Source organism: Zootermopsis nevadensis, unplaced genomic scaffold (genome assembly GCF_977971745.1).
Source record: "Zootermopsis nevadensis isolate Lab colony 2312 unplaced genomic scaffold, Znev_1.0 Znev_ptg000015l, whole genome shotgun sequence".
In the NCBI taxonomy this organism is placed as follows: domain Eukaryota; kingdom Metazoa; phylum Arthropoda; class Insecta; order Blattodea; family Termopsidae; genus Zootermopsis; species Zootermopsis nevadensis.
The window spans coordinates 1,339,857-1,355,555 of NW_028259147.1; the positions used below are offsets into that span (position 1 = coordinate 1,339,857).

The window sequence follows — 15,699 nt, forward strand, 5'->3', positions numbered from 1 at the left end:
ATAAATTTTTTAGGGAACAAATGGATGGCATTAAGATCTACTGTATGTGAGGAGAATCGAATGGGAAGTGGTCGTCCACTATTGTAAGACGCTATTACTGCATTATCGTAGTCATTATGAGGAAAAGACTAACAAATTCCTTAAAACTCCGTGACATTAGCAGTAAATAAGTTACTACGTCCTGTAACAGATGGATATCAAGTTTACTTTTGAAAGTGTTACCTGCATCAGTGGTAATTACTTCAGCAGCTGAAGTTTAGAGGCAAAGTCCTTGGGCACATACAGCCAGAAGAAAGTCACTTCCTCAAATTTCAACTTTCACCGCGAACCAACTTTACAGAATAAAAACAAAACAACAAATAATTGATGATCGTGTATCGACAGTTGTCATCGACGTTAAATTTTCTGACCAAAAACCCTAATAAACACCATGTGCGCTTACTAACTGCGTCTCCATTGTTTGCGTGGTCAGATGCCGGCCAAACACTCGCCCCAAGGCTTCCCCATAGTCACTGTGTATACAGCATGTTTTAAATAAGGTACGAGAAGGGAACATAATCATGCTAAGTTTCTCTTATTTGAAGTTTAAAGTCCACCCACGTTGGCAATCAGCAACGCTCAACACTGTATTTATGTGTTTTGTATGATTCTCACAATAAACAGCGATTATTTCCTTAAACAGCGTTAACCAGTTGATCTTCGTAATGGTGAAGTGTAGTGTTTTCTTCGCGGTACGGACTGGAGCGTTAAATATGATTAGATCTTCCGACTTATAAAATATATCTCGTTCTGAGATACAAAACAAAACTGAGTTGTACGTTTTAAAGGGGACACTCTGTATGTGGAACCATTTATGACGTAGGTTGTAAAAAAAAAAAAGTGGCCAATTTCACTGGGCCCAGCACGACATGCGAACATAGGCTTTTATACCCTGATTTCCTGTTTCTATCTGCAGCTGTAAACTTATTTCTCAGAAATGTGAACAAAAATAACCGACGAATTTAGCTTTTTTTAAAGTGTTATAAACGAAAAGTAACCTTAACTCAAATGCGATTATTTTAAAACCCAACTTTACTCAGAAGTGAGAAATTAACACTTGTCGTTGGTTAAATATTTAAGGACAGAGGAAGGCAAAGTGTCTTACCCTCATAAGAGATTAGAGATGCAAGTGCAATCGGTTAATAATGAGATGGGAACTGTCAGGAAGCTGAAGACGGAGATACAAAGCACCTCCGAAACGTCGGTACACGGGGCAACAACCCAGAAGACAGTCAACCGTCTTGAAATGTAAATCTGTTTACACACATATTTACTTTCGAAAAACTAAAGTAACCTGGTATCAGATATCCGTAATGAAAGGGACGTATGACAATACTCGGATTTCTAAGCCTCGTTCCTTCTTACTTACAACTGTAATGTTGCGAAAATATCGTAAGACGTAACCTGATGCTAAGGAAGGAAGTAAAGTCTCATCTGGAACATCCTGTCACACAAAGGCTGGGGGCCTTGTTTTGTGTCCTCAACAAATACAGCGATCAGAGAAAAGAACTTGAAATTCCTTACAATAGAAGATTTACTCTGATTTCAGATTTCATTTCTACAATGAAACTACATCTATGTTGCATTTGCTGTACAGCGCTCTTTGAAGGAGATTGACAAAATGTATGTCTGATATTTTGGTTTTAATCAAAAGGTCTTTTTCCTTTTTTTTAAAATTATAAGTCTGCGTCTTGGGACGTGTTCACGAATTTCAGGTTGGCCACGATCATGGTGTCTAAGCCACGTATTTAACCGAAGTCTTTTTGTTTCAATTCGCTGCCACGGAGACACAAAACAACTCTTAAAATCCACACTTACTAGCACAACGCAAGACATTGTAAGTGCAGTTTTCCTTTCACCAAAAACTTCTACAACAATCAACTAAAGAAAGAATTAAATAAATGTGGTATTTACCGCGAGTAGAAGACAAGATAAATATATAGAATTTAGACAGAAAAAGTCACTTGGAACATGAGAGTTTAATATTAAAATCTGTGAAATTGCGGACTGAATTATTGTCGACGCGTTGATGAAATTTCGTGGGGGGGAGGATTTATCAGCTGAGCGACTATAAGCTTCTCAAATCGACTCTGCCCCATGGAAGTAGTTGACCAAACGTCAAAGCCACCCACTCGGTATAAATCTGAGCCAGTTTTATCCACCTCCCATTCTCATAATCCATCATCCTAAGATACATCTTGGATCCCTCCATCTCTTTCTCGGTCTTCCAAGAGGACGTTCTCCAAGAGACTAGCGTATTTCATTTGGATGATACCGTAAAGCTGTCTCAGGCATTTGAGAACGCTGAATTGGCGGTGTTCCACGAATACTATGAATGCCAGAGGGCATACTGAAATCACCGTTGCGTGATGGGGCATTCTTTTGTTCGTGTACAGCCAATACAAAGCGCCCTGAAGTTTAGTGGACACACTTCCAGTGGAAATCATGTTCAGTTAAGCAAAGGTATTTTGTTTCAAAGAAAAAGGGATTTGATAAAGACCAAACTAGTCAATGGCTTTACATAATTATTTGAATATGATCACGTAATCTTAATATTTGTGAAGTAACAGACTCGTAAAATGCAGATTATTTTATAAGGTAGTATATTTGCGTCATATTGTGAATTAGGTTAATATTTTCCGTCAAATCACAATCATTCGATGCGGAACGTAAAATTATATTTTAAATATTTTATATTTTATTATCTTATTAAAATTGTGATTTGACGGAAAATATTAAAATATTATTTTAACTAAGTATGTCAATGGGTGTGTAAACTAAGATGATGTTACCAAGTGTATAAAACGCTGACATCAAGACCAATTCTCGCGGTGTTTACATTACATTAACTTGAAGATATTCCAAATTTGGAACAATTTCAGACCAGAATATTGTGTCACAGGAAAACATATGGTAGGAACAGGGAGTTCAAAGTTCATCATGGTCATAGCAAAGTTTGAAAAAACAGAGCAAGGAACATTTAAATTTGAAGACAAAGTTTCAATTGCAACTATAATCGATTAAAATAATAAAAAAATGGCCGCGTATAGTTTATAAGAGACGTTCCACGTACATTTCGACGTTTCTACTGTCGACACTTGTGTAAACACTGTTAATTTACAAGCTCAGAAATCTAACGTCGTGTTACAGGACAAAGCATTTGAGAGTCCGACTGATTGAACTTACCAGTATCTGCTCCACGCTAGGCATCAGTTTAGCCTGAACCCTGTGCGTAACTTCCACTGAGCCCTCAAGGTGCCCTTCATGGACCTATATGCACAATAAGATTACTGATTACCATTATTGATCATGAAAGTCTCTTTAATGTGGCATGAAGTTTATACAGTGTTCGTACTGAGATAACTTTCTGTATTTGCAGGCAAATGTTCGTTCTCGCTGAGCTAAATTAGACAATTAAATGGTAAATAATATTTGTAATGCTGATAAAGTATAATCTGTATAGTCTGTGTCGATCGTGAAAGATACTGAACAGATGTTTAGGGGAATTTTATGTGCAAAGTAGTGAAACAGAAGTGGATTTGCAGTATAAAGTATAAACAAAATCTTGATTGGAAGTCCTATGCGCAGATGAGAAGATAATATTAAAAAAATTATTTTGAAGAAAAAGATTTAGAAGGTGTGGATTGGATCCATCTGGCTTAGAATAAGGATCGGTAGCGGCCTGTTGTGAATACGATAATGAGCCTCTGAGCCACATAAAAACGACAAATTTTGTTTAACAGCTGAGCGACAGAAAGCTTCTTAAGAATAACTCTGCTCCATGGAGTTAGTTATGATGCATAATTGCTAATAAGTGAATGACAAGGAAGATTCAAATTTTGAAAATTACTTTATAGATTGATTAATATGCTTTGAAGCAAGTGGTACATATATTTACCACTTGACTTTAAAGGTATAGTCATCACAACATAAAGGAAACGTAAATGTGAATAAAGTAGTTCCGTATATCAAATCTAAAATTTCTTGACGATGGTGAAGAGTCAATTGAATAAAAATTTACTTGGACTAGAGCTAATCCCTTGGTCCGGAGATAGGGATTAGCTCTATCTAGTGGGCCCAACTGAGTAGGAACCTGAAGACGGAGATAGAGCCTCATCTCCGAAACGTCGTTTTACGTTTTATTACTAGACGATGGATAATATCCAAGTAAATTTTTATTCAATTAAAGTAGTTCCGGTTTGAACTAATTCCTGCTTTTGTCCGGCGAATGCTCGTAAACACGAAGACTTATCTTCGTACACATTTTATGTGCCTCAATAAGTCATTATATTATTTTATCGACAGTCATGAATTGTTATAAATTGCTTTCAGGAAAAAACTCAGCTATTATTCATTAGTTACTAATTTTTTGTGCAGACTAATAATTACACTTTTTCTTGCCTTCCGGAAGGAACACGACGTGCCAAATGAAGGAAAAGCATAATCACCTGTGATCCGTGTCACAGATACAATTGTCCATCTATCAAGACAGTAAGTAACATCAAAATGCTGTATGTCGCCGGAATATTAATAAAGAACAATAATTTCCCTCAAATGACTGTGGGCCAGTTTTAGGAACGGAAACAAAGACAAATATTAATTGCGTTGTATAATGAGGGGGCCCATAATTTGTGCGTTGGGCCAAATATTCCTACGTATATCAAATTCGATTGGCAGGACAGAGACGAGAAGGTAATATTAAAATGAATTTTAAATATATATAACGTGAATATGTGGATTGAATCCAAGTGGTTCAGGGTAGAACCATCGGGTTTCATGAAAGGAGGAGAATTTTTTATCAGATGGGGGACTATTCGCTTCTCAATAATAACTCTGATCCATGATGCTACGTGCCAAATGATAAGGTCTAGGATTAACCTTTCGTTTTGTAATAAACAATCAAAAACAATACGAAAAGAAATTTTTATATTCTGATCTTCGAGACGAAGAAATCTGTAAACTAGATTCCTTAACTTTACAAAGTTTTCTTGGTGGGATTTATGGTTCTCACGGCGTGAAGATAAATATCTTCTGGAATATTTTACCGTATTGTTTGTCTGGTAAATGTCGACTGACGTTCTAGAGTCGTCTGTTGCCTCCACCATCAGTGTGTTGTTTGTAAATTTACGCAACGTGGGAGTTAGTTATGCTTCTAAGTCGTTCTCCGGAAGCCTGGGTTCAAAACTATGATATTTAATGTCGAGGTTAATTTTAAATAGAGCCAGAAAACAAAAACGTTTACTCAGGTCAAAAACAGACTTCAGAATAATACAAAGAAATGAGGGAAACTGGAAACAAAGATGTCCTTGTGTTTAAGTATCACTCCATGGAGACTCCATCAATTCCTAACATTCATGTCGCTCCAGCCTCGGATACAGAGCCACGGTACCCATTGGGGTGGAGGCTGTGTGGACCCGGAAGTTGATCTTGAAGTCGTAGCAAAAGGCAAAAATGTCTGACGTTACTGGGATTCGAATATGTCTGTCCAGCCAGCAGTCACTTTCCTCAATGAGTCATGGGGGCTCTTCGTGTTAAAAATTCGGTTTCACCACCCGCATGATTGCTTCAAAGTCTATAAATCATTATCGGACGTATAATTAAGATTCAGTATTTTATTCCAGTGGCGATGAGGACACTTTGTCGCTGCTTTTACATGGGATTCAATCTGTAGGTCGAAAGATACAAAGACATTTTACGAAAGACGAGAGAAGGGACATATTAATTATTTCCTTAAACAGCGTTAACCAGTTGATCTACGTAATGGTGAAGTGTAGTGTTTTCTTCGCGGTACGGACTGGATTCTTAAATATTATTTAGATACCTGGGTTTCGTGCGATTCTCAATGTAAACAGCGATTATCTCCTTAAACAGCGTTAACCAGTTGATCTACGTAATGGTGAAGTGTAGTGTTTTCTTCGCGGTACGGACTGGATTATTAAATGTTATTTATATTATAAACAGCGATTATTTCCTTAAACAGCGTTAACCAGTTGATCTTCGTAATGGTGAAGTGTAGTGTTTTCTTCGCGGTACGGACCGAATTCTTAAATATAATTTAGACGGGCTTTGGGTTTTAAATGGTTAACTTTCGCCAACGAAATGTGCATATTTGTCCCTAACCAGTGCATAAGGATGATGGCGGTCGGCGGTTATGTCAGTGAACTCAGTGACACACGGAGGGGACTCTCCCCCCGGCCCTCACGCCCCGAGAGGCAGTCACGCGATCAGCTCGGTATAATTTCTTGCTGTATGAAAATTAATGAGTCGAGAGCTGTGGCGCTGGTTGTTGTGGTGGTTTGTGGAACAAAATATCCCGAGGCCCACGAGCGAACAACTGAACGTGTTCGTAATAAGGAATGAGAAGCGAATGGCAGATGTGCCCGCATCAAGACATTTCTTTCGTTTTGGGCCACGCACTTAAAATCAAGTGCCGACGAGAATATTCGGACCGAAAGGGGACGAAATGAAAAACCGCACAACGGCGAGCTTCATAAGATATTATTTCCTTGATCAAGTCACGGAGGATATCATTGGCAGGGCTTGTAGCACGTACGCGGATAATAGAAGTCTGAAAGGAAGAGACAGCGACAACTGGAGGACTTTTGTGAACACGGTAATGAACCTTCGAGTATTATAAAAGGAGGGAAATTTCTTGCTAGCCAATTGAGAGCACTGTCAGCATCTCAAGGATTTTTCTTCCGTGGAGTTAGAAAGTTATGCATCAAAATTATCGTCATTTACAAACTTGTCTTAGAATCTTGAATACTTGTTAAATATACAACCTTTGAAGATGGTAAATATTACAAGAATCGATTCTTGGGCAATTTAACGACTGACTGACACATTCCATAACGCACAGTCGTTCTTGATAAGCTGACAGTCGTTCAGACTGTCGAGAAATCCCCCTTCCTTGATAAAACCCGAAAGTTCATTGCACCTTGCACAATTCACACCTTCTCAAACTGGTTCCGTCATATAATTTGAATATTAGACATCTACGCATAGGGTTATGTAACCACACTGTTTTTTTTTTAATCACGTAGTTTTGTCCATATTGACAGAACATCGAATGTGAATGGTAAATTTAAAATCAAACAGCCGTAGCCAATATCTTAAGAATTTGACTTAAAAGACTGAAGAAAACCATGAAAACTTAAGTAAGCCACCGTGCATTCCTAATATTCGGCATTATGATGAAGATCAGTGATCTGATTTAAGTTCCGGTCGCTTTAACCCGTTTTGTTGGAAAACCTAAAAAAAGGGACGAACCGGTATATTAAAATAATTTTAAAAAAGCAGTGCGTCAGGACAAGAAATTTATTTTAAACCACACAACAGCAGGGTCTGATGGTGGGATTATGTCGTAGGGATAATGAAAATACAATCTTCTAACACTTCAAAACATGCCTATCCCTCATATTATGAAACTCAGAAATTTTTTTGTAAAAATTTAATGTAGGGTCAAGATTACTGTCAAATATAATGAAATATAAGATTCAAATATCCTCACAGACAGAAATTATAATCTTAAAATAAACAAAATGAGATCTGTGAGTTCATAGATGTATTTTATAACATAAAACTGAACTTTAAAAACAAAATAGATTTGGACAGTCAGAATTCCCTTTTCGTCCAGACCTAAAAGAAATCTCAGAAGAAATATTTTCGAAAATAATGAACCGCATTTGATAAATACGTAAAAAATAAAAAAAATAAACCATAGGCAAACAGAATAATTAACGACTTTCGAACATTAGATATTTCTCGTGACTGAAGTCAGTTTTGAAAGCATTCCTCTTCAACAACACCAAGTTAAAGACTCTTTAGTAGCTAGTTTCAGTAAAGGGAAGGGGGGGTTATATTTATTTTTATTCTTTAATCACCGTCTAATCTCGTGTGGCACAATCTGACACACAGCCAATTTCAAGGCATCGTCACGGTAGACAATAGATCACTTTAAGATATTTTTATCTCGCGCTGTGGACAGGCTCTCCTTTATAAAACGTTTCCAAAAATGTGTTCGTTGAAGTGATTCAATAAGTCAGCCGTAAGACGCGTGGCAATTTAATAAGTAACGTACGCGACAGATTTTAGCTTAACTTCCAATGTGTTTGAAATCGTTTCTTCGGATTAATGCTGCGCCGTACAAAAGCAATCCCAACTGTCTTTTGTTTCAACTCTTCTACTTTTCAAGTGGTATCAATTCTATTAGAAGTCAAGATGTGACATCTCTTTCTAATTAAATCCAGAGGAATGACACTGCAAAATATTATGCAGCATAATTTGCGAATTTTTATAATCACCAGGTAAAGAAACATCATCAAGAATCATATTTTATCAAAAAATAAAAAACTGATAAATATTAAAATATAATTAATTTATTTGTAGTGTTCTGTCTGACGACAGGTCCATATGAACAGGATCCTTCCATCCTTTTCTCGGACTGGGACCTGTTCATATACGTTCTTGGCAGATGATCCAGAAGTGGTTTGCCATTGCCTTCTTCTGTGTGTGAATGGAGTAATTGTTGGGATGCCACGGAGGAAAACTCCGTGTTGCCTAGACCACGGCCTTGCCCAACACAAGTTATAAATTCGGGCACCGTCGGGAATCGAACCCGAGTCCCCAGGATTACAAGGCCAGCGTTCTAACCGCTAGACCACCTCATCTTATTATTATTTAGTGTTCTGTCTGACGACAGGTCCATATGAACAGGATCCTTCCATCCTTTTCTCGGACTGGGACCTGTTTATATACGTTCTTGGCAGATGATCCAGAAGTGGTTTGCCATTGCCTTCTTCTGTGTGTGAATGGAGTAATTGTTGGGATGCCACGGAGGAAAACTCCGTGTTGCCTAGACCACGGCCTTGCCCAACACAAGTTATAAATTCGGGCACCGTCGGGAATCGAACCCGAGTCCCCAGGATTACAAGGCCAGCGTTCTAACCGCTAGACCACCTCATCTTATTATTAAAATATACTGGCTCTAATAAAAATACTTCAGGATTAACACTTCACCATCAGCATTAACATTCTGTAAATGTACATTTTGTATTTATATGTGCAGTGGTACATATAGTTACCACTGAGCATGAGAGAATAAATAAAGAAATTAATTGACAAATAAATTACTAACTCTGCTTGTATATTGAATTAAGATCGTCATTATAAATAGCGTCACAAATGCTGTACCCTTGTCCAGTGAACAACAACTTTTAAAGTCGAAAAGAGGGTGAGGGGTAAGAAGGAAAAGGGGGGAAAGATTTAGGTAGTGCAGCGAGGGACATTTCTTTTGTAACAAACGTGGGTAAAGGTCTCCATTATTATACATGAGGGAAGTTTGGAAATGGATCTCCCTGCTCCTGTAACATTGGTAGTTGATATGTCGTAACCACTCCCCTGATGCTGCTCGCATGTGTGTGTCTGGACCACCACTTCAAATGGATATCAGTTATGAAATAGAAAGCAGCAGTTTTAATAAACTGTATGTCATTATTTCGGTTCTGACTGGACACACTAGACTGGTTTCAAAACATTTTTCCCTTCTGCTAAGTTCCCGGCAGCACTTTGCAATGGAAACAGCTAGACAGGTCTCTCTAGACGGCGAAGACCATTTTAAAGTTCGGAGGCTGAGCACAGAAGCTTCTTTTAAATTTGCTTAGCAACAACGCGGTTTCCTTGTACGTCAGACGAATTATAGCCAAAATATTCAGACGAGAAACAACTCCACGAAGCAGGCCCTCCTTGAAAATGTCCTCGTCATTTAAGGAACTCAAAGCTTCATCACCGTTTTCACACAAGTCCGCCATAGGATCTCATCCTGATCCACATGAATTCAGTGCACATCCTTACACCATAATTCTTAAAGATCCATCCGCTTATTATTCTCCCATTTAGGTCTAGGTCTCCCAAATAATCTCTTTCATTCGGGTTTTCAGACTAATTTCTAGTCTCAGCCTACATTACCCCTAATTATAAATCGTAAACAGTATGAATAACAAAGGACTTAATTTTTGTGATATTACTAAATAATCTCTCGAGGATGATGAAAATATTTAAAGCAGTAAATACAGTCACAAATATTATCTCGTAAGACAAAATTCCTTAACACTAAATGATCACCAACCAACTAACATTTTAATATTATACAGATATTTCCCCCTTCCTTTTGCTGTGTTCTCTGTCTTAGATCTATCATCTACAGGGCCCAATTTTCTTAACTGTTGAATATTTTATTAAAATAAAAATGTATAGTTTTGGCTTAGTCAAAATTCTGAATTCCATATTCCTTTCCAAGACAACTTCAGAATTATGAATCCTAAAGCTACACTTTTATTTTCAAAACGAACCTCAAATTTCACAATTGGGAAACAAAATTCATAAACTAGTGTTCATCATGGACTGAAATACTTTGGTATGAAACCAATTTATCTCTCGGTCAGATTTCAGGTTAGGTTCGGTTTCATCCCCATGACGATTGAGGCAGCAGGTACCTTTGAAACGTCAGTAAACTTATACAACAACCCAGAAGACATCTTGAAATTCATCCCTCGTTCAACCGATATTCTGGTCCCCCACTGAATCATGTTGTTACTCAGAACAAGTCTCAAAGGGGAAATTTCTCAGAGATTTCTACTTGGCTATTACTCTTCCTACAGAAGAGAGGACATTCTGCCTTCGTGGGTTGGTCACTCGTCATTCGGCCTCCTACAAGTACCCCAAATTACGGTCCACAGCTTCCCCGTCCTCCTCTATTCCGCCCGGAAACATCCACTCGCCATTTCGCGAAGAGAAATGCATCTCCACCGTCGAACTCTCAGCTTCGAGTCGCCCCAAGCCCTCGATCCTACAGCAAAGTCATCAAAAGGGATCTGGACCAATAGCAGGTTGTGTTTCCTCGATCTCTGAGGTCAAGAGACGGATGAAGGTGAGACGAGGAAACAGCAAAGTAAGGGGGAAAGGAGAATAAAGACAGAACGGAGGCACTGAGAGGACAGAGAAAAACGTGACGTACCGTAAACGTGGTAAATTTGAGACTAATCTTCAAAATTGATTGTGACATCATTTTCTTAATCGTGTTGAAGGGTTTTACAACTGCCATTTCGAGATTTTGAAACTTGATTAAAGCAAAGAAAATTTCACTGCGTTACTAGACATATGACAGACGACACCTGATTAAAACTTTTTACTCGCAGGTTAATTAAATTAAACTTTGTTCGTCAAGTTTATTGTCAGAATGGTGACGAGTGTTACCACACAGCCCAATACCATTTTTCGTCCCATCTGTTATGCAAACACGTAAAGACTGATATACACAGAACTATAATTTTACCTGTTGTTCTGTATGGTTATAAAACCTGGTCTCTCATGTTTAAAGGAGGTAAAGCGATTGGGATTCCTTTAGAACACGGTGACCAGGAAAATATTTGGACCTAAAGAGGGATAAAATGACAGGTGACTGGAAAAAACTGCGTAATCAGAAGCTCCAAAAATTGTACTCTTAAACAAGAATTATTAGGATGATCAAATCAATCAAGATGTGAAGGACGGGGAATGAGAGAAAAGAGAAATTCGTACAAAATTTTGGGTGGAAATCATGAAGGGAGGAGACTAATCGGGAAGCCGGAGCAAAGATGATATTACAATAACAAAACATCTCAAAGAAAAAAGGTTGAGGGCTTTCGGATTGCGTTTATCTGTCTCAGAACAGGCACGAATACTTTAATGAGACTTAGGGTTTTATAGAGAGCGAGAAATTTCTTAGTTAGGTAAGCGACTCTTAGCTTCACAAAAAGGACTCTGCTCCATGGAGTAAAGTCAGTTCGCTGAGAAATGTTTTGTGTTTTGGAAAATAAGAAAGTTAATATCGTTTTTTCTCGAGAAAGACAAGAAGTATAAAAGAATTTAAACCACTGGACTTTTAAAGGGTTATAAAAACCAATTAAAATTTTTCATTGCTGTTCCTTTGCGTTGCGATACCGTGTGGATTTGTAGACAGGTACTAACGTTACATAGAAACATCCTGTCTTCATCCTCAGGGCTAGAGATTGAGGCACAATGTTCCTCCAAAATGTTTGTATCCAGAACATTAAAGTCCACAAATTCAACTCTGCGAGAACCTGAAATGTCACACATTTACAATGTGTTGACTACATAAATAATGCCATATGTAGGGGCTTACAAAGTGGATATAAGTGGGCCTAGAATGACAAAGCAGGCCCTGTAATAGAAACCACTTGCAGATACTGGATGTCAGAGAAACTGAGCCTAGAAGATTTAGAGGGATGTAATCAAGCCTAATAATTCACAGTTCATGATGATGATGATGATGATGACGATGATAAATGATGTCTAAAGTATTTTTATGGGCGCGTGAGACATTTACAATTCACGTCAGAACTAAACACCCGGGTTGAAGGGGCGGTGCCGATAAAACCACCTGGTACTGGCGTACTGATGACTGCTGAAACTTCGATACTATCGATATGAAGAAGGTAAAAACCACTTGAACATGACGGGAATGGTTTGGGCTTTAAAAATAATACCCAAAATAAGATTTTAGATTTTCACTGCGGTTAAGTCCGAAGACGACTTTCTGGGCTGTAACGCAATCATCAGGGAGAAGGAATTAATCGCCCTGATGATGGAGGCAGCCAGGACCTCCGAAACGTCGGTAAACTTATGCCAGACTACACGGCGTTACAACCTCAGAAGATAATCATCTTAATACCCGCATATAATTATTTTAATAACTTTATTTTCGATGATAATACGATATTATCTTTCCAAACGATAATATTCAGGACCGAAAACTTTTATATTTTCAACATATTTAAAAAAATAGGGAGCGTTATAAAATACGAAACGGAAAAAATCAGATATTACTGTTAGTGATTTTTTTTTTTGTAAGACATTGGTAGGTTGTCTAGTAATAGCATTTGTAAATAAGTTTACGTAGAAAGCGTTGTAAACTTGTCATTAATTTTATAATTACTGCGACGATAAGGCTATTTTGTGTGATAAAATGTCTTAATTCCAGTTGAACATATTTCTAAATGTCCACACAAATCCGCTGTCATGCTTTCTGGCCACTCCGGTCCTGAAGATGGAGCTGATACACATCCCAGAAATGTTGTGACCACCTACAAGACTACACGGCGTCACAACCCAGAACACCACAGTCGACAACAAAAGAACAAAAATTCATTATCCATCGTTACCATAGCAACTAGCGACATAAGTCACTTATGATCCAACAAAAATAAAAAAATTTCCACAGGCACGCGAACTTGAAGACGGATATTGGGGTGAACCGAAGAAGGGTTTGGGTGTGGGTGGGTTTAAAGAGTTGGAGGGATATTGTGAAGTTCGCCTTCATGCTAGACGGACATTTAGCGAGGGTGCAGTGCAGAACGTCTTTAAATGAGTTGAAAAGAGAAAATACGTAAACAACTTCTGTCATCAGGAGGTAGCAAGTCGAGGATGACTGAGCTGGCAGGAATGACAGCAAACAACCTTCACCACAATCGAGTCCTCGAGGAAGCCCCCCCCCCCCCCAAACCCTAGCCAAGCCAACTGCAATTATTTTAATGTGGCTCAAAGCCTCCACGCCATCAGTGTCATAATGACATTTCATACTACAATAGATTCTCCCCGTCTGCAAAGCAAACGGATTTACCAACCAGTGCATAACAACCATGAAAAACAGTAAACTGGCGACAGCTTGAGTTTCATTTTCTAGGTTGACATCTGAAAGACAGAAAAATTAATGTAGCTTAACCCCTGCTCAGTGGCAATTATATGTACCACCTGCTTTAACAAATCAGTAACTCTTTATTCAGTATTTAATGACTTTCGTGCCAGTCTCAGCCAAAAAAAAAAAAGTCGATTATTTCTTTTAAAAATCATTAATCAATTATCATCCCCCACTGTAATAATTATTACGACTTGAATATTCATTACAGATATAAACTTTACTGACATCAGTTATCGTTTGCCATTCATAATTTACGTCATGCGGTATTACCAGAACAATTAATTTACCACAAACAAACACTGAAGCACTCTTTGTGGTTTGTTATCAGTTCACAGACACTGACTGAGTACCACATTAGGAAGCCGCAAGTACCTACCATAAATGAACCAGATAAAAAAACTTACCATAAAGGAATGCCCAGCTGTAAGACCTTTGTTTCCCGCCCTTCACCCACACCTCTTACCATAGCGGAACGTCAGTGTGCATTAGTGCGTCTGTCTGTCTGTCACGGTAGATAAAAACGGTTTTAAAGTGCTTTACAAGTAATCTATATTCCTACATAACGATTCTAGTAGCAACAAATGAAGGTTGAACATTAACATGAAACTACATGTTGTACCGTCACTCGTATTTATCATTCGACCTGCTAATTGATTTTAGGAAAACCTCCCACACACACACAAACACACAGTCCCTTGTTTAGATAAGCAGCGGTGAGGAAGCCAAACACATATTTTCACTACGCGTTCCATAACAGGTGATTGTGACGTCGTGGGGACTTCAACATGGGAGTTTGTCCCATCAGGAGCTTCGCCTCAGAACGTTTAATACAGGCCTACGTGACAATATAACGGAGGGTAAGACGGACGAATCATGGGAGATCCAAGAAATAAAAAATATACAAAAAAAATTTAGTCCAGAAGCCTCAAAGAAACAACTCAGAAGACACAGTCAAAATAAATCTTGAAGAAATAGAGTGGTTGAGTGACAGGCTTTTGTGAAGACGGCGATGGACATTTTGTTTCCATAAAAGGCTCACACGTACGTCCTCATTTCGTCGAGATTATTTAACCCTTTGAAGCAAAGAGCTCGTCTAATCAATATTTAAGATTCCAGTCCGTACCGCGAAGAAAACACTACACTTCACCATTACGTAGATCAACTGGTTAACGCTGATTAAGGAAATAATCGCTGTTTACACTGAGAATCGCACAAAACCCAGGTATCTAAATAATATTTAAGAATTCAGTCCGTACCGCGAAGAAAACACTACACGTAACCATTACAAAAATCAACTGGTTAACGCTGTTTAAGGAGATAATCGCTGTTTACATTGAGAATGACAACGAAATTCATAAATACAAAATGCAACTGCTACTGATTTTTATTAAACTTGGATTTCAAGGGCTAAACACAAGAAAAGCCTTAATTCTTACCTCGTACGCAGAAGAATTGTGGCTATAAGAGGCCAGTTCAGTCGAATACAGGTAGATGTACACCCCTAATGACGTAAGAAACATGGCGCTTAATAACTGGAGACATGGGGACACGTAGTAGCTGAGCCTACGAGTCAAGAATTTGCTGGATTAAATCGTGGGTTTCCCCTTCCTTCTATAAGGACACACCCGTTATAAGCTCTAATTATTCCCTGCGGCCTTTTTAGCTTGTAACGTCAGCACCGAGAACTGACTTTCATTACGTCGAATTGCATTTCAACATTGATTTCAGACGAGAAAGAAATAAAACAGCAGATTACGAAACGAAATATGTTAGTCATAGTTCGTTATACGGACTTTATTAATGGTTTTAAACACCTGAACGGAATTATTAATTGTACCGTTACAATTTCCTGAAAATGGAAGAAGGTGATTTGTCGCTTAGATGCTGTTTCTGTTATGAAACAA

General features: G+C 38.2%; 1 protein-coding gene across 4 annotated transcripts in view; it reads right to left on the reverse strand.

Annotated features, from left to right (window-relative positions):
* Nucleotides 1-15,699, reverse strand: part of Sp1 (transcription factor Sp8) — a 54,037-nt gene that overhangs the window by 15,197 nt on the left and 23,141 nt on the right. For 2 of the 4 annotated variants that reach the window (XM_022071800.2, XM_022071797.2), the window contains exon 2: nt 3,226-3,309. The exons of the other annotated variants lie outside the window; for them this stretch is intronic. In XM_022071800.2, the coding sequence (XP_021927492.2) occupies nt 3,226-3,249 (24 nt within the window). In that variant the 5' untranslated portion in view covers nt 3,250-3,309. The remainder of the gene's footprint in view (nt 1-3,225; nt 3,310-15,699) is intronic. 4 annotated transcript variants of the gene reach the window in all.